The sequence below is a fragment of the Malurus melanocephalus genome, unplaced genomic scaffold, assembly GCF_030028575.1.
Source record: "Malurus melanocephalus ecotype Western Australia unplaced genomic scaffold, MMel_1.1 scaffold_33, whole genome shotgun sequence".
Classification (NCBI taxonomy): domain Eukaryota; kingdom Metazoa; phylum Chordata; class Aves; order Passeriformes; family Maluridae; genus Malurus; species Malurus melanocephalus.
Window position 1 is genome coordinate 2,546,624 of NW_026623265.1, and position 26,623 is coordinate 2,573,246.

At 36.9% G+C, this 26,623-nt stretch overlaps 1 protein-coding gene across 1 annotated transcript in view; it reads right to left on the reverse strand.

The window, feature by feature from the left end:
* Positions 1-6,293: 6,293 nt before the first annotated feature.
* ADGB (androglobin) overlaps positions 6,294-26,623 on the reverse strand; it is a gene marked incomplete at its 5' end in the record, with an annotated part of 91,010 nt that continues 70,680 nt past the window's right edge. The window contains 8 exons of the mRNA XM_057363966.1: positions 6,294-6,717; positions 8,323-8,506; positions 9,659-9,740; positions 11,757-11,865; positions 12,966-13,121; positions 14,680-14,786; positions 21,305-21,416; positions 22,619-22,797. Coding sequence (XP_057219949.1) covers positions 6,553-6,717; positions 8,323-8,506; positions 9,659-9,740; positions 11,757-11,865; positions 12,966-13,121; positions 14,680-14,786; positions 21,305-21,416; positions 22,619-22,797 — 1,094 coding nt within the window. The remainder of the gene's footprint in view (positions 6,718-8,322; positions 8,507-9,658; positions 9,741-11,756; positions 11,866-12,965; positions 13,122-14,679; positions 14,787-21,304; positions 21,417-22,618; positions 22,798-26,623) is intronic.

Below are 26,623 nucleotides of genomic sequence, written 5' to 3' on the forward strand. Positions count from 1 at the left end.
GAGCGGGCAGGGCTGGAAGCGGCCCGGGGAGCAGGGAAGAGCGGCCCGGCAGCGCTGAGGCTCCGACGGGAGCGGGCACGGACACAGCGCCCTCTGGCGGGCACAGCCAGGAGGTGCTGCCGCGGGCGCCGGAGCTGCACGGACAATCAGTCTTTTCGTAAGATAAACACCCTCTTCATTACCTCATTTTCAGCGTGCGTTACTTGTTCGCACTGACGCGATTCATATCGCGTTTTAAAAACTCCTCCAGGCAACAATCATGACTATGAGTTTTTAAAAGTGACTGAATGACTCAGCCTCCAGATTTAGATGGCCAAAGTTAGGCATCCCCTCTATATTATCTGTACAACCTTTGATTAAATGAAAAAAAATCTTATAAAAAGACTGTGGCACAACGTTTCTGTAGGTTTCTATTTAAAGTAATTTCCATGTTATTCCCCATACAGCCACGCTGCTACCAAGGTGACAATGTGAAAGCAGCAGCGAATAACGTGGAACCAGTAAAAACAGGATGGAACAAGAAGGCTGCATCGTGTTAAATTTGAAAGCAAAGTACTCAACTGGGCTGCCAAGAGTGCTATCTCACAATATTCTGCTCTGTGCATCCCTCTGGTGAACTGCTGGCCTCTAGCAAAACTTCAGCTGAATGTCACTGAGCAGGGACTTTGATAAAATGTCTCACACTTGATTTGCAATTGTTCTGCACTGCATGCGAGCTCTGTTGTGCCAGTGCTGACTGTGTTAAATTGTAGCAATGATATACTCAGCACACATGTGCTGATAGATAGGTCGGGGACAATAATAGACCTCTATGTCATGCTAAGTTTAGTGAGAAGACTGAAAAGAGAATGATAGTTCATGTGGACTTGTTTTTCTCTGTGTCCAATTTGTAAACAGTATGACAGGGATCTACATTCTTTTCATCTTAGCCATGTTTCCAGATTTTTTTTTTTTTTGTTTTGTGATAAACAAATCAGAGTCTTTAGGAGAAAGCAGAGATGGACATAGACAGATGAACACACTAAACAGAATTTAAATATCTCAGCTTATGCATATGGTATTTCAGAGCATCAATTATCAAAACAGTTTCCATCTGCTACATCACAGCTGCAAAGTGCTAAGCCAGTAATATATATGGGAGAAAAAAAGAAACCACTTGAAAAACCTAAGTTACCAATGAAGTCTTTGAAGCTTGTAATACTGAGTAGTTTAGGTGAAAGTCATTTAAGCAAGTCTGAGAAATGTGCTTTTAGAAAACTCACCTTTTGCACCGGAGCAATAGAAAAGCATTCCCTTGCTTTTCCTAATGCTTTTGATGAAAAGCTGTGAAACTTATTCTATCAAGAATAAGGACAAGGTAAAAGGAAATTTCTCATTCCTTCATTAGCCGAACCTCACATTTTTTCGTGCCACATTTTTGTGGTGTAAGAGAGAAGAGTACAAGTATTGCTTTAGGCACTTGTGGCTAATTTTTAGTCTCTTATCTTTCTCCTGTTCCCAAGAGTAAAAATTTTATGGGGTATGTAAAGTCCTGTGAGGCTTTCATTCCTTTGTCTACGTTGGTGCACTGAGGGGTGGAGTAGTTTAAGTTTTTCCTGGATTTTTGGCTCTGTGATTCAAGCCTCTGTCAACAACTGTTTTTTCTAGATCCAAGTCAAGATTTYTCTGTAGTAAAAACAAAAAATAATAAAACCCTGTAATACTTGTGGCCTTAAAGTTGAAGTACTGGGGCAGAGAAGAGGAAGGATGGATTGTTTTTCCCTGCCCCTTTGTGTGTCTGCTTTCTGTATGTCTGAAGTAGTTGCTCCTAGCCGTGCCACTGCCGAGTGCTTGCACTGTCTCTGTACCTGTCTATAGCTGACATCTACTGTTTTTTGCCATTCTTTCATGTAGAATGTCCAGACAAGGGATAGAAATCAAATTTAGCACATTACAGGCTGTAAAAATCTCTTTTTAGCAAGACACTTCATTTATCTGATTTACCATCAAGTTAAACCTTACAGAAGTCTGTGAAAGTGCAGCTGTATTCTTCTTTGTATATTCCAGCTTTGTAGCGAGCTGGCTTGTACACAGACTCAGGATTTCTCTTGCCCTACACTTGGTCTTGTGAGTGTCTGGGAAAGGCACCTGTGATGTCCTGTCTGTGGGCACACACCCATGGAATCCATCTTTCTCAGGCTGAGAGTGGAGAAACCTGCATATTGCTTTCCATGGATTGTGCTGCACCCACTGGGCTGCCATGTGCAAGACAAACATCTCATATGTACCCATGGAAGAGTTTTGTGCTTGCCCTTAGAGACCCAGCCAGCTGTCACACAAGGAAGCTCAGGTTTCAGAGAGGAGCATGCACTGGGTCTGACCCAAGTGACATGTCTTGGCTACATTTGAGTCTGTACATCATCTCATTCTCAGAATAGCCTGTCAGCACCCAAACCACTGATTCTAACCACTTGTTGCCCCAGAGATCAAAGTCCTGCATCCTAACTCCCCCCACCCTCTAATATTTTCTCTTATTGTGGCTAGTGGCATCTTCACTGCACCTTCCTTTTGTGCTATTGCCTCACTTGACACGATGCAAATTGTTTCCTCTCCTTCCCTGGCTTTCTACTTCTCTGTCCTCTGAGATGGAGGACATCCTCACCTTGTTTTTCTGCAAACAAGAATGTTTATATCATTGAAATATTACCTGGACTCTGAATCTATTAGGACTGATTCAAGAAATGAATAAGAGGAAAAAAGGGCTCTGAAAGTGAGAGATTTCTTCATTCTGCAAACTGCCATGTGATTATGCAAAGCTATTCTCTTATGTTTTCTGCCAGACAAAATATGTAGACACTTTTCTTGCCTTTTGGAGGGGAAATGCTGTGCATGTGCATAAATGCTGTCTCTTCCTTGAATTAAAATGAGACCTTACAGAGCGGGTAAATTGCACATTGCTGGGGTGAGCAGACTGGCAGCTCAGAACCGAGCCTGGTTTCACAGCACATTGCTTGTCTCAGTAGCGAGGCAACATGGAACAGGCTTGGTCTGCTCTTGGTCTGTAACTCATTGTGCAAATGCCAGCCAAATTAAAGCAAAACAGATGGGACAAGTAATATGAAGATTAATGAAGCTACTTGCATTAAAAAGTAACTGTAAATACATATTTTAACAAAAAAAAAGATCCTTTCTAATTCAGAATAGCTGGTCAAAAGAAGAGCATGAAGCAGTGAAAACTGCTAAAGCTTAGCAGAACACACCTACAAAGAATAATTACAAGTGAATAAGTCTTTACAAACTTAATCCCCATTAAACTGAATTATCAGCTCAAAGACTAATCATTTTCTTTCTCAAACCTGCATCACACTGTGAATCTACCATTTTCCTAAAACGTAGACATAAAGAAATCAAACTGATAAATTCTTTAGGGATTATTCACAATGCAATCTAACACGGTTCCTTTCTCCTGTGACTTCTGCAGCTTCTGTCCAAACTTTTACAAATTTCTACTGAATAGTGGCATTTTTCCTTTGTACAACTGACTACACTTCAACTGAAAGATAAATGAATGCCAGGAAATAGTACAAATTTTTTTCATTTTACCACCACAAAAAATGCAACTCATTGTTAAAGATATACTGAAAGATGCCCCCTGCTCTAATAAAATTCTAAATCAATATTCAAAATTCCAGCCAATTGCTAAGTATAATTGGAAAAAAAATCCAGTATTGCCCTCAACCCTGAACTCACAAGGTGTTTCAAACTGCACAGCTGGTTCACAGAAGGAAAACTTGTCTTTCACATGTCACTGTGCTGCTTCTTGAAGTTACTTCTTGAAGCACGTAATTTCAGATTTGTCTTTATGTCCCTACTGAATCTGGCCCTGTTATGTCCAAACTAAGGCCTCATACTAGCCAAATTCCAGAGCTTTTATTACAGTTATTTAAAAAAATTATGATGCTTAAAAGCTTCYAGAGGGCAAAAGAATAAACATATTTTATTCATGTGAACAGATAATTTGACTGTTGGGCAACCTGGTCTACAAACTGGAGGAAACAATCCTATCTGTTAAAATACAACATAGAGTTTTTCTTGTTTTCCTTACAGTAAAGTTCTAAACATAAAAGCTCTTTAATTTACTGCAAATGGCTCTTCTGCTGGCTTTAGTTTTTGTCCATCTTTCCCCACTAACTTACCCTGTAATATAGTGCACTATGTAAAAAGCTGTTTTATTGGTGTAAAACTGATGCATACGAAATTTCATTGCTCATCTGTTTCTGGTCCAATGTATGTAAATTCTTTGGCACAATCCACAAACAAGGCATTTTTTCTTCCAAGCTCCTTTATGAGGTAAGTGAATGTGTTTTTTTTTTTTCCTTCTGGAATATGCACAGGGATTTAGCAAATCTGTGCTTCTCTTAAAACATTACACATTCCAAAGTACATGCAATTAAACAGTGTGACAGTAATTCACACTCTTGTCATATAAGTGATGTTGAAATGATAAAAGAGCCAATAGCTGATTTCAGCAATGCCATGTTACTCCTCAAGAGGAGAAAATTATGACACTTAGAATTGTGTTTAATATCAGAGCAAGAGTTGATAATGTAGATCTGAGTACACTGTGCCTGAGTTAAAGTCAGTTGATAGCTGATTAGTCAGTTGATAGCTGTGGGGACGGGTTGTGATCGTGCAGATTATTAGCTGAATTTTTTGCATTTAGATGTTGATAGTGCTGGCTTTTGGAGTTGGATTGATTTTTACAGAATGTCATTATAGTGCTTGTACTGATACAAAGAACAGAACTTAAACTTGATCTCCTCTACAGAAGCTCATTAGAGATTCACATAAGAAGACAACCAACACGTGCTATTGCCATGGAAACAAGATGGAATATTATGAAGCAGTATATCCCATATTCCAAAATAGAAAGGACAAAGAGCAATTATAGCAAAAGACTGACAGGCTTTTTATTTGCAGCCTCTGTGGGTCAAAGCAAAACTTAGCTCCTGATCTTTGAAATAAAAAAATCACCAGTGCAGTTTTAGGACTCTGGTTTCATTTTTTTTCCTTTTCAAGCACAAAAACTCAAGCTAGTTTAGTTTATGATGTATGGGAGGAAGGAGGCCGAATGGAGGCACTGGCATCACAGCAGGTGTGTAGGTGTGATGATCTACAAAGCACAGACATCACAGGACTGAGAGGAGTGAGTCAAGTTCAAGCCAAATAGTGAGGTACAGATAAAATAGAGGTGAGCAAAACCAGCAGAAGCTGAACATCTGGTGTTCATTAAGATGCAGAGGAAAGGCTAGTTTCAAAGGCAATAGCTAGCCAGTACCAGTGGCCAGAATGCAAAGGATAACCTTTCTTGTGATTTGTATCAAATGCGCGAATGTCATGGTTTCTTTCCTTGCCTAGATAATGAAATGCTTTTGGACATCCTGGACATCTTGTATGTATGCAATATGTACTTAGTCTAACTTGTCAAGCTTCTGCTTGTGACTACATACATGGAAAATTCTTTGTTCTACAGAGTTTTCAGCATTGTAAGAGTTTTGGTCATGATCTCTGAGTACAGTGATAGTTTGTGAGTGTTTTTTTGGGGAAAGAAAGGGCAGGGCAACAGCTTGTGATGATACTTTTTTGTGTTTGATGGCAAAACCACAAATACAGGAATTTTATGATAATGGAAACAAGAGCTTAGAGGAACTATTTCACTCTTTGTGTAAAAAGCCTCTGACTGCCACTTCATTCACACATTGGTTTGCTTTTAAGAAAATTTTTTCGTTCCAGCTGAGAGTATTGTAATGAGTCACTTTGAGCAAAGCCAGCATGGGCAAATATATCTTAGAAAAGATAAACAGATAGAGCAATAGGGTTTTAAGCAGTATTTAACAAGCCTWGGGAGATTGTTCCATGAGTTTGGCACTCAGAGTTACTGTGAGGTTCCAAAACACTTAAGAGAGGGATGGAAGGGAAAAATATTACAGTACGCAGAAAGCTTGTGAGCCCCTACTCAATCAGGCTTTGCTAAGCCTCCCAATGCTATCATATGAAAACTGTGGCTTGCCACTATTTTAATTATGATAAACTCCACAAATTTTCATCCACTTAAGGAACCAGGTCAAATGACTTTTAAAACTGTCAAGTTACATTCACTGTTTCAACTCTGATTCATTCCTGACTGGTTCTGTTTCGATTGGAAAAAAAGAAAAAAAAAATAATTAAAGACATTGTGATCTTGGGAGAAGAGTCAGAATGACTTTAGTTTATTTTATAAATTTAATGAATTTTAATATGAATTTTATTGCAGAAGTTATTCCAGTAAAACATAAAAACTACATTAGTAGCAAGTAGCTTTGTAAGAAGCAAAATACCAAACACTTTGTTAAAAAGAATACTAAATCAATTTTTTCACCAGCAACAGGCAAAGAGAAAATGTGATATGATAAAGTTGCCAAAAATACTTGAAAAGAACAAACATTTTTTCTCATCTTTGCATGTGAACTTTCTTTCCCAAACTGTTAAATACAATTCAACAGTGATAGCAACCACACTTTTTTCTCTAAACCTTTACCGCTTTCTCCTTTTCTCTGCATTTCTCTTCTTTCGCTCTGCTAGCAGTGCTGCTTCCTGAGCTGCCAGTTCTTCTTGTTTTCTGCGCTCTTCTTCCAGCAGCTGATTTCTGTATGCTTCCCGAATGCTGTAAACTCTGTCTCGTGTTTCATCTAAGGATGCCTAGCCAAAAACAAACAGCAATACTGCCCTGCTTAACACATCAATCTTGAATTCATCGCAAGCAACTGCATCCTTCCTGTTCTGTTTCACTTTGTGATTCTGTAAGCACAGGGAGAGCAACTGTCCTTTTCTTTTTTACATGGATGTTTATTGATTTTTTTAAGGAAATAGCTATATGTCAGTCTTTTCACCAAGAAGAAGAGAAAGTTAAGGAAAATCCTTTTTAAATTGATGACATAAGAAGTTAATTGTGTGAAAGTAGAATAGGAAAACAGAGTAGTTACCCATCTGGATCTAGTCTCTTTTCAGTTACTGATTTACTTTGCTGTCTTACACAAGTCTATTAAAAATTAGATGACAGAAATGCTGAAAAGGCTTAGGAGTCTTAGMCTATTAAAAAGCTAAAGGAGCCTAAATCACAATGACCTTCAACCAGACTTAGGGCAAGGGGGACTTCAACACCTGTGAATACTTTTTCCATTACATTTCCATCCTGGAAGATGGGGATACCTGGAAACCTTTATATAGATGAAAGACTGCAAAAGTGCTTATCAGCACAGTGTGCATATTCACAAGTAACTCTCACTTTAAATTCATACTAGAAATATTTTTGATGGAAACACTTTCTAGAAAGATTCAAGGATCTACTCTGGTGAAAAATTTGCCCTTCTACCATGCAGTTGGTTACAAATCCAAAATCATAGCAACATCTGAAAACCTGGACCTGTATTCTTACTAGGATCAGCCACTGCTAGAGAATCATGGCTCCTTGGTGACCTGTAGTTGAGTAATATAAATCAGGCTGTCTGAGAAGTAGTTAAGGATATGTTTTCAAGTAAGATTTCTGTATATATGTTCATTTGATGTAAAATTATTTTTACTGTCTCTTAGACAGTTTTAAGAGCTCTGAAGAGTCACCAGCTGATTGATAGTTATTATCRTATCACCACTGTAACAAATCCTTTTGTTGCTGTTGATGCTCGACAGGTAAGCCAATTTGGTAAGATATTCGTATCTACTTCATGTGCAATGCATTGGCTGAGTTAATCCTCACAATGGATCCTACCCTAATGCTACCAAACTTATTGTTTATAGATACCTTTTTTTGAGGATTAATAATCCATATTCTTCATTTGCTGGCATCATGCATATTTCAAGAAAACTGGTCCTCTATTTTTCCCTGAGACACATTAATAGCAACTTATCACCCTGTATAATTTTTTTATTACTTTGTAAAAAGCCCTAAACAATTCCATAACAAAAAAAAAACTAGCCAAACTACTTTACCGAATATGCATCTGGTTGTGAAGGTCAAATGGTCCATTTATTCTGACTTGTAACCATCCTTTCATGGTGATATTTTTAAAATAGTGTTTTTGCAGAGAGTGTATCAAGAAGGTATTAAGAATACGGATGTTGTGCAGTACTATTTTTTTACTTTAGAACTTTTAGTTTTAACCTTTGCCCAAGTGGAATTTCAAGCTTGTTCATTGCTTCTAATTACTAGCACTGAATACAAAAGTTTTGATAATTGTCAATTAGGATATTCACACCAGTAGTGGACATCACAGAGTAGTTGACTGGAAGGTAATCTTGAAAACGTACCTGCAGGTTCTCATACATTTCAAGTGTATTTTGCTTCCATAAAACTCTGTCGTTTTCTTCTTTTTGTCTTTGTTCCAAAGCCAGCTCGCGAAGTTGCCTAAAATGGTTGATTTTTTCCTCTTTATGTATCTGTTGCTGTTGAATGATAGACTCATTTTTCACCACAGGTTCAGACATTGTTTTTCTGAAGGAAATACAAAACAGTTTTTGGTCTCATATGAARCAAAGTTTTGGTGTTTATTTTGCTTAACATCTATTATGCATGTGTTTGGCTTATATTTGGCAACATCACGATCCTATGGTTAGATATGGTTAAGGAGTCACTTTTCCTCTGCTTATATATAATGCCAGTAAGAAAATACATTCCTGAAGCCAGGTCATCTTACACATGAGTATCTATTTTAAATCTATTTGTAAAATCATGCTCATCTTTGAGCATATTGAAAACTCCTACATGTGGCACTTTTAATTTGAAAGAAATATGTTTTCAGAAGGTTGTTGAAGGTTTTTTTGTTTGGTTTTTTTTNTTTTTTTTTTTTTTTTTTTTTTTTTTGCTTTGGCATAATGGCAGGTAAGTGGATAAAATACTTTTATGTTTTGTCATACACGACTTGTTCAAAAGTCAAGGAATTGAAGAAAAATGAAATGCTTACGAGATTCAAGCTTGTGGAAGGTACTTTGCCATATTTTCTACTCTTTAAATGCTATTCACTTCAATATAATACCAATTTCCCTTTCAATTTAAAATTAAACTTGAGCATTTTTTTCAGCATTTTTAAAGTCTTTTGAAGATCAATAAAATACAAAAATGCCACATTGAATACAAATGGACTTTACCATGAAGTGGGTTCTAGCTGCAACACAGCAATTAGGCAGGTGTGTGTAAATTAGCTCAATAAATTCATGCCAACACTTGTAATAAAGAATATAGTTTTGTTGAATAAGAAATATAATCAATATAATTAATATAATTATTTCAGCTATAAACTATTAGTAACTGAAACTATAACATGTATTTGTTAAATATGTTATTTTARACTAGTATAAATTCCTGACAAATTTTCTATGATCCTAAGATTGGTTAGAGTGTGGTGCTTGTAACACCAGGGCTGTGGGTTCAGTCCCTATACGGCCCATTCACTTAAGTGCAGGACTTGATGATCCTTKTGTGTCCTTTCCATCTCAGAATATCTTGTGATCTGGAAATACATGCTCTTTTCAAGATGAATACTGAAATAAGCATATTTGCCTGAACGCACATTTCCTTCAAATGTTTATGTCACATGCAATGCAGTGATTCAGCTCCTTTGACATTTATTATGTTAGCGCACTTTACCTCATGTAAGGACTAAGGTCTATAAGCTCCCATTTTTTTGATTTTAATCTTGAATCAATGGCCGTTTGTGGTGTTTCCATTCCTGTGGTAAAAAAATATAAAACAGGACAGAGTAAACTGGTTATTTGGTTATGCTAGGAGGATCCACCTAAATTCTTATAWCATTTTGTCTTTATTTGGTTCAGCAAAATACATTATTAAAGGAACGTGTGGGCTGGAGTGGACATAATATTTCTGCCCTTTTATTTCCAACACTTAAGATAGAATCAAAGATGCTGCAAAAAACCYACATGCACCATAATGAAACTAATATATGTATTTTATCTAAATCCACTCTACTCCAGGAAGTTTGCATATCTAATCCAGAACATTGAATTTGCAGTGCCTAAAAATATAAAAACAACTTCTGGAAATCATATTCTTTTGTTTTAAAAAAATCAATAAAAATCCAGTTGTCCAGGCCTGGCTGTATTTAAAAAAGAAAAAATAAAATCATATTCCCTTTTAGGGAACGGATTTAATTTAAGCAATACCAGTCTAAAGAAAATCCATGACATAGTAAAACTGGTATTCTGAAATCTTAAGGTTTTTTTTTTTTTGTCATTAATAGTAAGTGTGCTGTGTTTTATTGTAACATTCTTGCAAAACAATGACATMTATGATATTAAGCGTGGCACTGGGCTGAGCTGCTTTGTCATTATTTCAATGCTTCCTTCTTTCAGTTTATCTCAATGTGCTGAAAATACTTGTGAAATGTGATGAGATTTAATGATGAGTGCAGTAATTTTGTTTTATAAAAACYCCTATTACCCTATCTATAGCAGTAATCAATTGAAATATTTAAAAAATATTACTGGAATTTTCTCATGAAAAATAGGAAGACGTTTCTGAGCATTAAAAAAATATTTATTGCCTATACATAGGCAAATACACCAGCCTTCTCTGCTGGTCTCAAAGGGTGATTTGGATCTTTGGAAGGGCCTTAKACATTGCCCACCAGAACAGTATTCTCCAGAATACAAAAATCCTCATTAAGATACTGAATATTACAGAAATGTTCAATCCCATTATTGCCTGTTGCTGCACTCTGTGGAATTGAACCACAACAACTTAAAGTCAATTGGGATATCACTGTACATCATAATACTTTATATATGACTCCAAGTGCTTAGTTTAGAACAAASCTCTACCTGGACAGTCATTGATTTTGAAGTTCTTAGAGGAAATATTGTTTCATGTAACCAATTTTGTCTTCAAGGTATTAGGTGAGGATTAATTCTACTTTAAGTTCTGAACCTTTCATGTGAGGATTACTTACTGGAATGGAAAAATACTAATCTGTAGTTATGTACTGGTCACAGGTTCTAGATCCATGCACATGAGCCATGACCAGATATTGTCATGATCAGACTGGGTCTTACTCTTTCATTTTTGTGGTGGCCTGATCTCAGCATATTCATGGAAGGAAAAAACCCCAAACAGCTTGAAGTCTTGTACCCAGTTCAACTTTCCATCTGAATCTAGAAATTAGCAGGGAATACATAGGAAGAATCCATAGATGTTGTAAGCACTAAACAAAATTAGACAGCACATATGGAAACTGCCAGGAAGCTGATGCTACTCAGTATGCACATTTTGACACCTCACTTCCAGACTACYCTCCATGAGCAGTTTCCATGAACACAAACAGAATGAATATTAGGTGTGTTAGTCTATTACTGACATGCTATTTCAGCTGCTATACACTTTTTTACCGTTTCTACACTAATGAACTCTGGTACTTGGAATTGAGGGAGAAGGTATTTTCCACTGAACTTCCAAACATTTCATATTCATTTCAGATTAAAATTCTGTTATAGAAGGATGACCTGAAGTTTGCTTAAGGATAATTTGGCAGCCTCCAAGAGCTGTGAGGCTCTATCTGTGTCTGGAAATAAAGCAGTAAAACAATTGAAACAGGGGATAGAGAGCAAGYATGCCATTGCAAATCTGGACACCTTTATGGGGCTGATCTATCTATCTACTACCGATATTAAATGCAGGCTTTCCTAATGAGTAAAACATGCTGAACTGAAGACATATAAAGTCATACACTTACCCATTTCTTCTGAACCATGTGTTGAGTCAGCAGTCTCAGCCCCAGCTATGGGCTCCTCTGAATCTCTCCTAGTAYATTTGTTAATAAAACGCACACGTTCCTGAAAAGCCTAGAGATCAAAATTGAACTCGGTAGTTGCAATTCAGTTGATTTTCTGATCAAATAAGGCAATGGTGATAGAACCAGATTTTGATAGAACCAGATCTTTACACATCAAAGGGGATTCATTTCCAGCTAATCTTTAGGAGGTTGTACTTGCATTTTCAGTCCCAGCACAATCAATCAAAACTGCAGAGTTGCATGTCTCCTTAGTTCAGAATTTAATATTGTCATGAAAAGTTTTGAGCTTTGAACACACTAAAAARAATTGAGAAAATCTGAGAGTGTAACTGGGAAGACCCATGTCTGAGATTGATTTCTGAAAGGTAATATAAAAAATACAAGCTGCTTCTAARCTGGGAATTCTGGTTGAGAATCTCTCAGTGGGCAATGGTATTGGTGGTGATAGGGAATGACTGTCAGATGAGTCTGAAAACTGCATTTTGTTMTTTTGTTTTTCTTTGGTAATAATACTTCCAGTTCTGAATCAGCACTGCAACTTTTTGCTTTGTTAAAAAGAACACATATTATTTTTCCATCTTAAGCATATGTCATGTCAAAAGCACCCAGATGCAGCTGGCAACTAAATCGGTATTACTTCTCCAAAACAGAATTCATACAGAGCGTGTACAGGCTCACGGGTAACCTGCAATGCAGAATGAATTTGGAATCCTGGCTTCAAGGGACAATTTGAGTACTGGTATGACCAGATGCCATTTCTTAAGGAGAAACCATTTTTGGCTTGTTTATAGCAGTGTATTTCTCAATAGAATCTGTTCATGCCAACCATTAAACTTGTCACAAGTTGAAGCTTTGCAAATGTGCAGAGGTAGTGGGTTTTCTAAGGAGAAAGTTTTCTGTGTTTTATAAAGTAGAATCTAAAGTCTCAGCGATCTCCAGTAGCCTGAAGCAGACGATCTGGATTCCTGCCCAGAATTCAGGCACATAATCACTTTTGATTCTTTAAATTGTAAAATTTCCTGTCTTCCACAGAGTGTTGAAGAGGACAGCCCTATGAAGTCAGGTTTCTGGTGTGGCAACYGCTCCACCATCACAACAATGCCTGGAACTTGTAAAGAAACATCCGTGCAAAGAGCACTTTGATATTACCTTGACAGCTCTCCCTGGCTCTGTAGACTCCCATGCTTGTTTCATGGCTATGATCTCATCTGCTCGCCGGGTGTCTTTCTTCACCTCCAGAACATCTGCCTCGTGCTGTTCACTAACTATGTGTAAAATCCAGTAGGGYGTGTTTGGAAATGCTGGCTGAAAGTATCATAAATGTAATGTAGTCACTGGTACACGTCTATCACCACTCTTTAGGATGAAGTTATGTTTTTGTATACTGGTAATTTTTCTGACTGATATACATTGCACATTCACAGACTTTGATATACATTATGACACAAATAGAGGCTGCCCAAGGAGAGAAAGATTACTTTGCAATGCCTGGAAGCTCTTAGAGGTATTTTGTTTACATGTTTTCCTCCACCCCCATACAGCATGCTCCACACTCCCAGTTCTGAACAGTTTGTCTGAACGAGAGCATTTTGTAGTGATTTTTCATGCAGTTGTTTTATCTCCCCGCCAAGCTTTTTTCCTTTTCTGCCCTTTCCTTTCCTTCCTTCCACAAGCWTCTTTACTAGAAGCCTTATTGTATTCAAGTGGGATTTTTACACAGAAATAAACCTTGCTCTGTCTTAGAAGGTTCTATTCCAATCACTTCCCACAGTCTCTAAAACATCTTAACAAATGGCTTCTCCAGAATCACAGGCTAAGTAGGGCCTGAAGTCTAGGAGACTATTCCGYCAACTGACCAGCAAATGAGATACTGTGCTGCAGTTATTTCTGGAAACTGCATCATCTGAAGAGGTTTTAAGCCCAAGACATAGAACTCAGGTTAGGAATTCAGTTCTTATTTGAGACTAAAGGTGGACAATTTCTTTATCTGCAAGGGCTCCATCTCAAAACTTGTATCTGCTTTAGTGCTGGATTCCCAAGAACCATCATCCCAGCACCCGCAGTGTGAAGCACTATTCCTGAACTCTGTATAATTAGGTGTGGAAAYGAATCACAGGGAACTCTGCTGTGCAGCAAGTTTAGTCAACAAAAAAGATCAGTAGAGTTTTCTTAATGAAAAACTATTGTTCTCTCCTTGAACTACACGCCATGAGGCAACAAAATTCCCAGCAAAAGCAATACCATTAAACAAGGAGCTGTCAGTTTCTTCATTGCTTTCCATTAATCCATTTGCAACCAATAATGTCAATTATTCCTTTTAAGGAATTAAGGCTGGCAATAGCCACAGGACATTCAGATGATTCCACCCCAGAGGGAGAAGAACTTCCAAGTAAGCAAGTACATAAAAATTTTTCTGCCACTGTATGTCTGCAGGCTAATGAAGTTGTGATATATGAGCCCRGAACTGACTACAATGGAAAGACCTATTTCATCTCCCTAGGAATCCATGAAAGCCACTACAATGAGGGACTAATGGGACACAAATATGGTGAATTCATGAAATTTAATAAGCCTTTAGCAGAGACAGAAACTACACCAACAAAAGCAACAACCAGTATTTGGTTTATACATAAACAAAGAAATGAGGAAGTTGTGTCTCCAAATCTAGGATGCACATATTTTACATTCAACCTCTTAAATTCTCAGGTATAAAGCTAAAAAGGTGGCAAAGCCACCAGCCATATAGAGAAGTGCAAGAGACATTAGAAGTCTTAGCAGTACTGATCTGCAGACCTGAGAATATCTCTGTATTCAGTACAAGGATGGCACATTCAACAAATTGAGGCTTTAGCTTTGTTCTCACCTGAGATTCATRTGATCCTCCTTTGTGGAAACGATCTTTTTCTGTCTTCTCCAATAATTTCTCTTTTGATCTTCTGTTTGGTTTAGGATTTTGTGTAATCTTTTTTACTTAAAAAGAAGTGASAGTTAGGGGAAATCTGTGCTCCTCACCCCTTCCCTGGTGTATTACTCATAAATCTAATGCATGATGAATTAGAGAATATCACTKTTATCCATAAACAGAGTTCCCCCTATAAAACTCAGGGTGGAATAACAGCACAAATACAGAGAGACAAWGGAAAATCAGTTAATTAGGTGACACTTTAAAGTACTACTAAGAAAGAATGTGGGKACAAACCAGCTTCTAAAAACATACTTACACGGTGGACATATTGTGACAGCCTTATCTGTCCTAATAGCGCCTTACCCAGTGCTTAACTGAGAGTTTGCCATGGTGCTGCCATCCATCACTGCATTGCTGCCTTGTGCATGGGACAGTATAAATACTGTAATGTACAGAACCTGACTCTTACCTCCCTTCAATAGTCTCATACAATCTCTGGTGTTTGTTATGCACCAGAAAGGTAAGAAATAAATGGTAAAGGTACAGTCAATGTTCTCATTGTCTCAAATCCTAAYAAGACTGTTTTGAACAGAGAATATAGATACAGCCCACCAAAAATGCAAGAAAGTTAAGGCCAAGAAACATATTTGAGACGATGCATATTTAGGAAACGCAAAATTGCAATTTTCAGAACTATCTGAGAATATTTTAAATTAATGATATTATCAATACATATGTATATTATATGTTTGAATTAATGATACCAAGAATTGACACCTGTGAATTTTATACTTATTCTGCAACATCTTAACTGATGAGAACTGTAAACAAGACTTCTTGCATATCACATTCTTGTTAAAATTAATTAATAAATAAAGCCTGTAACAGCATATAACTCTAATATTATAAGGAATGTGTCAATTGAAACAAGAAGGGATGAATCCAAAACACTATGAGAATGATTAAAAATCTGAGTCTGAATTCAATTTCCTTCCACCTTCCTACTGCCTGAAGCATTAAGACAAGCACTAGAAACCTAGCTTTAGCTAATACAGTAAAACAGGGGACTTCTCTCAGAAAAAAAGTGGACACAAGTGACTGTCTGATGATAATAATAAGACATCTTTCACTTAATGCTTCTAAGATATCTTTCATTTAGTGCTTTTCCAGTTTCTTTTCACTGAGGACAAATCATTGTACTGCATGATTAATGAGTTTTGGATGAGATCTGTAATGTCATGGCTGAGGTTATGTGGATATATAAAATTTTAAATATTAAATATATAGAAACGTATTTATAATGCAAATATAGCTCCATATACAAATATATATTAGATGGTGTATAACTGTATTGCATCATATATGTGTTTATCTAGAAATGRTAYTATTCTTTTCCCCTCATGCTACTTMAAAAATGTCCAATGACACCAAAGTGTAAAGCTTGAATTGATTCAGTACTAGCAAGGCATATAGTAAAGAATGAAAGCAAAAATTAAAGCGGTCTCCACAAATACTGAATATACTAAAACAATTCCAGAGGAATGCAAATATAAAACAAATAGTGATAACACAATTCAAAGTTATATATATGGCTTTCCCTTTAATTTCATATTATCATAACTTATTAGCATAACTTATTATAAATCAGGCTAGTGTATGTGCATTAGTCAAGGAATTATTAAGTTTTAGGGATAAATTATTTACTTTTTATAAAAATATTCAAAGTACATTCTGCGTAGTTAGCTAAATGATACCAGACAAAAACTTCCTATGTCATGGGATACGACAAGCTTTGTCTGGTTTCTATAATTATTTTTCAACTCTGAATTTTAAAATTTTGATGCTCTGAACTGATAAGTTAGTAGAGAATAAGCAAGCATAAGAAATGACAGGGCTAGAATGTGGTAACCTACTTTAACTCCAKATATAAAGGCTTAGGGCAAGATTAAGCTGAGATCTCCAAGCTCTCCCATCCACTGCACTGTCCAGGTTCCCCCAGCCATTCCCATTCCCTCAGCAGAGCAAGCAGTATCCCCAGTTTTGGGATCATCCTCCAGACATGCCTGGAGGGGGCAATGACTTCATTTTGGCATGCAGCCCACTCTGATTCAAAGGAAGATGTGAGTTACCACTCGAGGCTTTTCCAAGGGCAAAGCTTTTTGTGGGATGCAGTAAGAAGAAAGGCAGGCACATGATACAGAATGTAAAAGGCCATTCCAGCTCACAGCATCAGTCATCACAAACTCTCTGTGGAAGTTTTTATATCTGTATGGCATCAAGAAAAGCTTGAGCATCACACAGGCTGACAGTGATGGCACAGCTGACAGCAGCTTTAAAATTAGCTTACCTACTGCTCTTCAATTATTTATTCAGAAATTCATTTAGTCTAATGCCAAATGGGACCATARTGATCATCCAGTCTGATGTCCTGTCTGTGACAAGCTAAAGAGTTACACCAAATGATTCCTAGCTGAAACTCAGCTTCAGATTGAGATACATCAAATATCTTTTTTAGGCAATTATCTACTCCTAACTTATGAAATATAAAGTACAGAGAATCTATCTTATCATAGGTAAAACACAGAGGAGTCTTTTRAAGTTTTGAGAAGACATCATGCTCCTGCTATCTGAAATAGGCTCTGAGCATTTAGTGGGATTACCCAGTAATTGGTAGTAATGACTGTTAGTTGCCCCAGAAGGATTTTCAGATTTGGTAAGGAAAGATAAAGAAGTTCAGATGTTGCTTTTCCTGTCTTTGACTGAGCCCTCAGAAGGATTCTCAACAGATGTCATTATCAAAAATATTTCCAAAGTTGAGCTCACCCAGACACTAAAATTACAGAACAAGTACACCAGGATAGAAGCAAACTGACAACAAGGTTGCAGTAGTAGCATGGGGTTAGAGTGCAGCTTAGAGATCTCCAGCACCATCACATACCCTCTGTGAACTATTGTTCACTGAAYACCAGGCAAATGATTAATCACTACTGACAGGCAGACTGGGAAATAGATAAAGAGAGAGAGAGAGAGAACTGAACACCCTCTAAAACATTTTGTGGAATCCTCTCCTTGGCACGAGCTAGCAACTTCTCCTGTGGGAAAAGAAAACCTGGGAAAAACTTTTACAGATCTGGAGCATAAAAAGGAATATTCCAATGCATATTGYCTGTCCTGCTTTTTCAAGCCTACTTCTACTATGTGGACTGGGCACTCTATCTCCCCCTGCTTTCCCAGCTGGATAGACAGACTTCTCTCATCAACAGTTTATACYCTTCAGTTAATTTCAGGCAATATGTAAAATACATTGCAGTCAGTATTCAGCACACAGTGATGATCCAGCTCAGGGTTGTGACAGTTGCATAATAAAGCTTATGATCTCACTACAAGAAAAATAAAACCAAAGTAAAAGATAATAGCTGAAAATTCTGTATACAAAATGAACCTGGAAATGATTTTGTTCACACAGTCAAGCAACTGAAARTGGTACTAGCAGTTGCAAGATTGCCTGCTAATTTTCCCTTTTACACAAGAATTATAATMTTGACCTTWAAKTTTTAAAAATATTTTTCCATTGAAGAATTGCTCTGTAACAGTTCTCACCAGTRGGAAAAGAAAAAAAGAGAAAAAAGAGAGAGAAGMGTAAAGCCTAWATAAATAAGCTAGGCTGCACTTTCTAATTTCTGTTTACTTAGGTTTTCCTCCCCAATGCCTTTTTAATGTTTTGTTTGTGCAATAGGCTCTTTAAGCAGGWTTCATATATAATAAATAGGACTAAGTATTCACAAATTAACTTTTGTTAACACAGTTCTTTTCACAAGTACAAACATCAGCAAATACAAAATGATCATAGCATCTGTATACCAGAGAAATTWCTTTCTCCAAAAATGTTCTAAATAAATATTTGTAATACCCGTGAATATCAAAGTATAATAGCATGGGTTTTTATTGAAAGGGAGACTAGTTTAAAAGGTTTCAGCAGATCTTAATACAAAGGCTTTTAATACAATTAGCCTTAATACAAAATTAACTCCAGATGGCACTGTTGGCTTACATGAAAAAGGGATGCTTGAAACAGGGAAAATTTGTTGCAGAAACTTTTCACCTGGGTTCCTGCAGCATTCTTAAAGATCATGTGGTGAGGCAATACCTTTTTGTTTACACACCAACATTATTACTACATGAATTTGTGTTTGACAGCTGATGCTGGCAATCCTAAATGGCATAGGTCAGTTTTCAAATTGATTTGAGTTCACAATCAGAAAAAAATTTAAATGTTTGGGTTTTCCCACAAAACACCAAATTTTATAGTTTAGTGTTTTGGGGGAAAATACTAAATATTGCTGATAATGGGAGTAAATAAAATAAATACAAGGTAATTAACATATGAGTATTGGTGTTCAAACTTTTTGATGTAAATTGTTTTTAAACTCTGGTGGTGGCCTAGGCAATCTGTTGGTGTTCCTGTATAAATAGAAACACTCAGCTAATAAAAACTGTGAAATGGATTTGGGTTACTGTGAAAGGCAGAAATTATGAGAGGGCACAAAAATKACACCATTTTAAAACAATCCCAAGACAAGTAGTGCTTGTTATCATCGACTGTTGCTTAAGGATGTTTGACTGCAAATGAGCATCAGTTAACATGGAAAAGGGAACCTAGGAACTGGAATATTGCTACCTTGAATTGAACAGGAGAATACTCATGACATTGGCAAGGTTCAGTGATATGAGCTGAGAACTAGCAAAGAAACTTAAAAGATTAAGTGACCTCCTCTCACCTGCAGTTTTACAGACCATGGTGAAACTGTAAAATGATACACACCAGTAGCATGACTGATGTGATAAGAGCAAGCTGTCACTATGTAGCTGACTCAGAAAGATAAGAGCATGAAGTAGGATGTCTATTGTAAGAAGCAGTCTAACAGGGAAAATTAAGAGAATAAATGGAATAATCTAGGAAGAAACTAWGATATTGTGAAGAACACAGCAAACTACAAGTGGCTAAAATCAGTAGAAGAGCTCTGTACAAGCCTGTAAGCCTACATGACACAGCTCCCCAAATGCTATTAAAACTGACTAGAGACTATAGTAAATCAAGGTACATCTTCCTAAAGTTGTGTAAGGATAAATAAAGTAAAACTGAGAAGATCTCAAATATTGCATACATTTCAAACCCAAGAAATAATATCTGTCAGCAGTTGCTGCTGCAGAATCTAACTTCCTTCTAGGGTATTAGAAATTTTAAAAACCCAAAGAAYTGACATTTAGCAGACATTTTAAAAGAAACATACAAATAGGATAAGAAGACATACCACTGTAACAAAAATCAAATCATCCTAAAAAAATTTTAGGGTATTAGCAAGTGTATGTGTATGARGAAGGACAATGCAAATAGTTTATGATTTTGTTTATTTTAAAATTGAGTGATAGAACTTTAATATTAACGATACAAGTAATTTAATGAATCGTGGAAAGTAATATTTTAGGTTCTGCAGGAACTTAGGGGTGAGAACACAGGAGAATAAGCTCTGCATTTACATGATGTTCTGCACCTGCATCTGGAGTAGGGCTGCAGGCTCCAAGATCGTAGGGGATGCAGGGRCAGCTATTGGACACATCAGGTGTCTAAGTGCCGCTGGTGGAAGGATCCACCTTCACAGAAACACAGTCTCTCTAGGGAACTTCCATTCTTCCCAGCCAAAGAGGGAAAAGTAGGATGAGGCAGCTGGTGCTGCCTGTGCTTGTGTGCATGCTCTGAGTGTCTGCTGTGACCCGTGTAGCTGGCAATGTGTATATATACACACATAGTGTGTGTGTGTGCCAATGTGCATGTGMTTGGTGGGCTTACAACTTCAGCCTCACTAATTGACCTGGGAATGTGGTTGGACCTGGGAATATGCAATGGCAGCAGCCTTKCCTCTCTCAGGCTGTTGRTTTCAGCATGATAAACTTTAACATAATTAAAATCTAAATTATTTTGTGTCAACCCTACTGTTAAAAGAAGAAAATRTGAGGCATTTATCTAATTTACAGAATACTGACTAGCATTATAAGTACTTTTACTATGTCTTGTACTTGTTTTTTTCTGTCCCTTAAGAAGAAATGCTACAATAATCTTTAAAAAAATCAAAATCAAAACCTTCTTTAATTTCTCTGTCCCCTTCCTGATTTAGACATACAGACTCTACTTCRGAGCTTTCCTCATCCCTCCTCTTGTTAAATTCTTCTCCCAGCAATACAGAAGAAATAYATCCCCCAAACCAGGCATTTTTCCCCTGTCTTGTTCAGTGCATGCTCTTAAATTATCAGCAGGCATGTTTCTGTTCCAGATCTCTACCTAAAGCTGAGCCCTAAGAAGGTGAGTTTTGCAGTGTATTTTCTCATTTCCTTATATTTTGTGAACTGAAGTTGTAGATCCATATAATCAAGCTTCATTTCTAAGAGCTAGAGAACAAAAAGATTTGTTGTCTAGTTATTTGACTCAGTGAACAAAAGAAAAAATGATGCTTGAAGAAATATATATATATATACTTACATCAGTAACATGGTAGATTTAACTAAATATGTACTTAGATCAACCTACCTCTGATTTCATCTTTCTTCAATTCTCTCAGTTCCTGAACAAACACAGACTCACTCTCAGTAAGAGGCCAACTATCATGCAACACCAATGCCTGTATCATGTACTGGTGAGACTGTGAAAGAAAATACAACATGCTGAAGACATAACAATTACAGCAAGCATTCAAGTCCTACTAGGTTAGTAAACTGCCAGCTATTGAATTCAGAAAATATAAAACACATAATTAATTTACAAGCTTGCACATAACAGCGTTACAAGAAGCTTAAAAAATTAATGTTAATTCCACAGATCTTACTTTAATTCCTGTGAAATTAAACAATTACTCATGTGTTTACCAAGTAAAACTAAACTGGGCTATAAAATAAGGAGCTACATTCCTGTAAGATTTCCATGTAACTTTCCTCTGTATGCCATGTACCAAAACAAAGACTTTTGTCTTTGATTTTAAAACCTACTACAGGGCTTTGAGCTGTAGTACTAGCACTCAATAATGCCTTAATTTGAGGCAGAGGTGACAGGGTCCATGGGCTGTTCTAAGCACTGTCTAAACTGAATTGGAAATGACTATATTTAAAAACTGTTTTCCAAATTCTAATGCCAGTTCTGAGTCAAAGGAGCAACTCTGGAGTTTATTTCTCAATAATTTGTGTTTACTTAAGATATTTTGTTGCAATTGAATGCAACTATCAACAAAAAATCACAGCAGAAAAGCACGTTGAGATGGAAAAACAAGAACTGTTTTAGAAAGTATACTTCATTTTTCTAAAGTAGWCAAATATTACTAAGTGACATGAAGCAAACCCCATGGTTTGATATTACTCTCTGACAAACTTGACTCGAGCGGCAGGTATTATGTGTCTGTTACTAAAGCTTGTAGCTGACTGGAAATAGGTGTTTCTTTATGCAAACTAACTATTATAGATGGCCTTCTATAACATCACATTTCAAAGAAAGCTCATAATGAAGCATCAGAACTTTAATTTTATTTCTGGCAGTTTTTGATCTTTATGTGAAAGTTATGCTATACTTGAATTGGATTTGCCAAATGAAGACCATTTAAAGGTAGAGTAAATCACCTTGATATGAAACTCCCTACTTATTTAGTCATTCATACATGTACATTATCCTTTTTTCATCACCTCATTCAAAAGCTACCAACAGTAATAGTTTTGGATTCCTTGTTCTTGCCTCAGGATGTAAGATCTTCACATGAACCAAAAGAATTAGCAACATCCCTTCACCATTTTTTTGCTGTTTGGTTGCTTCCCCCCCTCCCCCCCCCAAAAAAAATCCCAGTGATTAGCCATCTCTTACTTGTTGTGGACTTCCAACATTATTTTGCAAGTTTTCTGAGAGGCAAGATTCATCTATTAATATTGCTGGAGGTTCCTGTACAAGTTCTGACTTGGAAGAAGTTTTGTTGTCTTTTGGTGAATTATGATTTCCCTTTTTTGCTTTCTTCTTTGTACTATGAATAATCTGTGGGGATTTTGCTGCAAGATGACAAAAGAGGCCCAGAAATTCTGTGAATTATTGCTAAGAGGTAAACAGATGCCTTCAGACAGTATTAGAAAGAGTTAACATAGTCCATTTTCTCATGCTGTATTAAACTCACAAGGTTCCAATTAAAATTGTGCTTATTCYGAATAAGCATGCAAATCACAAATATCTTCAAAGAAATAATGATAAATTTGAACGACTGTGTATATATGACTTGCTACTGTTTATAAAGCATATAATTTTTTTCCCCTCAAAGCCCATGTTTTTTAATGCACTAACCAAAGCACCATGCAATACATTGCAGACCACAGCCAGCCTTGTGCTCCCTATCATGTAGTCCCTGTGAGGCTAACCCAATTTAATAAATTGTRTAAAACTGGATGAAGGGAAGAGGTGCCTTGGCCACAGTTCTGACAATTCCTACCCTTACAGAAGTCTCCTATCAAGTGTCTTTGTGTCAACCTGACACAAAGATCATGGCTAACTTGAATTTAAAAAAAAAAAAAAGACCAGTCTTGAAAGGACTTATAAAACTATTTGTGATCTATCAATCATTTATCAATGTATATAGTTGTCACCTAAGGAAGATGTTAATGTGGAAAAACTATGAAAACATGACTGTTCTAAAGAAAGGCTGTAACAGAAATATTAAATCAGAAAACATACATTTGTTTTAATTTATAATGCCACTGGAATTCATGATATTCTTTTGTCTGCATGTCTACAGAGAAAGCAAAGAGAATACTGAAAGGAACATCTCATAGAAAATTGAACAAGGATAAAGAATAACCCCTGGGGAAGCAGCTTCATCTGTGTTACAATAACAACAGCTGGACCATCAGCTGGGAAAGAGATATCATTTTGACTTCACTTAAGACAAGAGACTTTACTCTTCCCAGGCTTTATTGTACAAAGGACGATACTGCATCATTTCAACACTTTGCTGTGTGTTAATGAAACATCCAGGGAAATTCACAGGAGTTGGCAGCACCATTAGACCAGATTCAGCAAAACTTACTGGTGGTGTGTCAAAGCATAGATGCCCAATGAGAAGTTAAGTGTGCCTCTAGAAACTCAAATGGAGTCAGGAAATATTTTTCTTAGAAAGTCAAATGTTATGGTTTACTTCCTATTGCATCTTTCCTCTCATAAGCCAGTGCTTCCTTGTTCCTAAGAAATTCAATTGAAATCAGGAAAACAAAATGAGACCTTCCTGAGATGCTTTCTTCAAGAGGTCTCAAACTCCTAATCACAAGTGATGAGTTTCTCTTCTGCATTACATTCAGAATCCTTCACACCTGAGCTATCCTTTTTGCTGTCCCCCAGGCAAGGAGGTCTGTGAGAGAAACATAAGGGAACACAATACTTGGTTTCTTCTAAACCAGATTTTAGAGTGCTGCAACTCCAGGGCTGTTATTTTGTAAAAAGTATGCCCAAGCAAGCCCGTAACTATGAAATAGCTTCTCACTCAGATGCTGCTGAATTTTCCAGGTGTTAGTGAACTTTCCAAGCTGTGAAGGTGAGAGTAGATGTAATTCACAGTGGAAGGAATATTATGTCTTTCATCATAAGAAACAAAATGAGGCTTTTACTAAATAGAGGTGCATTTGGGTGAATAAGAAAAAATATCCAAAGACCAGAATATTGAATATTCTTCTACATGTGCAAGAAAACCTGCTATAAAGAAACAATTTGTATTCCAGATGGAAAAATAACTGCATAAAGACATTTTCTAATTGGGTAAATTGCCTTTAGGTTACCATGTGCAATATTTGTGTGAAAGTTTCTGGTCAGGAATGATCTTCACTACCTCTCTGAGCTCTGTTGGCAAGGGTCAATGTGAGCAATTTACAAAAAGGCAGCTTCAAAGCAGCGAGCCCAACTAGATGTACACCCTCATAGTTAACAGACAGGCGAGCTCCACTCTGGGAGGTGCTGTGTCAGGGCTTTAGMTGTGCACTGCCCTCTGAAGGAGCTTCCCTCTTCCTATCAAGGTAGGTGGAGTTCAAGGGAGGTTGTACTCCTTAGGCTACACTGGCTTTCACAAATGCCTCGCTATCCTCCTTTTCCCCCATCTCCTAAATCTGAAGAGCTTGAGTATTGATTCTATAACGGCTTGCCGAGAGGATGGTCCTACCACGAAGACAACTCAGCTCAGAATGGTGGAATCCCCCATAAGACTCATTCTACTTCCCCTGCAGGAAAGGTGACTTGGAAAAGCTCCCCAAAATACAAACATATCAAGTAGTTCTCGCAATGGTCACCAGGTGATGCTGTAACACCAAATTATCTTTCTTGATACATCAAAAAATACTCAGTCTTGGTTTTCCTACATTCTAACTAGGAGGAACTCCAACCTACATTGTTTCCAGATTAAAACAAATATCTGAAAGATATTTTGATACTCTGTGACAGGATTGTATCAGACTTACAGTGGAAAATAAAAGGAGTGTGAGCATTCAGTTGCCCATCTGTGCTTATACAACTGCTGTGCTTGCATCAACAAAACGAATTGTGCTTGCAATGTGTGTGTCAATATGTGACTCCTTCATTGTCAAGCACACGTTCAAGGTCCAAGTCATCTGCTACATCTCAGAAGAGGTAAATATATTCTAAAATAAAATGGTTGAATGTAGTTTTTTAGCTGTACATGACATTTATAGAACTGCTGCTACTGGAGATGAATTAACAGGCTATGGGAAGGCAAGGGAGATGATGTTTTATTGGTGATCCTTGCATGATAATGTCACTTAAGAGAACTTCTGGCAACACAGTGATTCTATAAGAGGCAGAGCATGTATGGTATTGAATAAGTCTCAAATTTAGTGATTGTACCTGGCTTAGCTAACAGGTTTGGTGCCATTTGGTATAGCAGTGTTTTCCTATTACCCCTTTTCTGAGAAAACATACTTTTTAGAGAACAAAGAAATACTGACAGAAGGAATCTTGCTGTATTGTCAAATGTACAAAACTTCATCTGAACTTAGGTTAGCATCAGTATTTCTGAGTGTTTCTGTATTGTTATTGTACAGACCATAATAACACTTCTGACAATAGCAGACACATGCTTTTACAAAGCCATGAATTGAACCACTACTCAACCTAGAGGCACTCAATAGGTTGGATAATACAATACTGTCATATTGGTTAACCTGAGTACATTTCACAATATTTTCATTTAGTTTGGATTCTATGAAAGATTCTACACAAARTAACTTCTTTGTGATATACAAGATGTATATTAATAGGAAAATAACTTCAGTTCTTTAATGCTTATCAGTGTTAAGGCCACTTGATCTAGTATTRTAAAAATGTGAGCAATAGCAAAAAAACAACAAACAGTGACAGTCATTCATTCCGAACAGCAGCTCTATATACTAACACAAACTTAAAGAGCATCCAAATATTCATTTCAACTTCAAATACAGTCTGAAACCCTAACATTATTTTATGGCAACTACTGCTGAATAGGCCCCTTCCTATTTTCAACCAGGCTAGTGTAACAGATATCTCACTGAATAATTCACAATGGATTAAAATAACTTTACATTGGCAGAAATTATTTGTATCACAGCACATTAGAGCTAGAATGTGTGTCTGATTACTGAGYGTATTTTGCAAAGTTCTCATATATGCCTCCTAGTAGATTGGCACACGCAAAATGCCCCTTCTAGTTATTCTGCCCCTTTCAGCATCTGTTGGAAACCATTTCTTCTCTGTCATTTGATTGAGCCTTTTAACTTATTTCAGTCTTCAGACTATCATCTTTACAACAAGATAACTTCCTGAAAGATTCTCCTTCACTTTACTGAGGGTAAC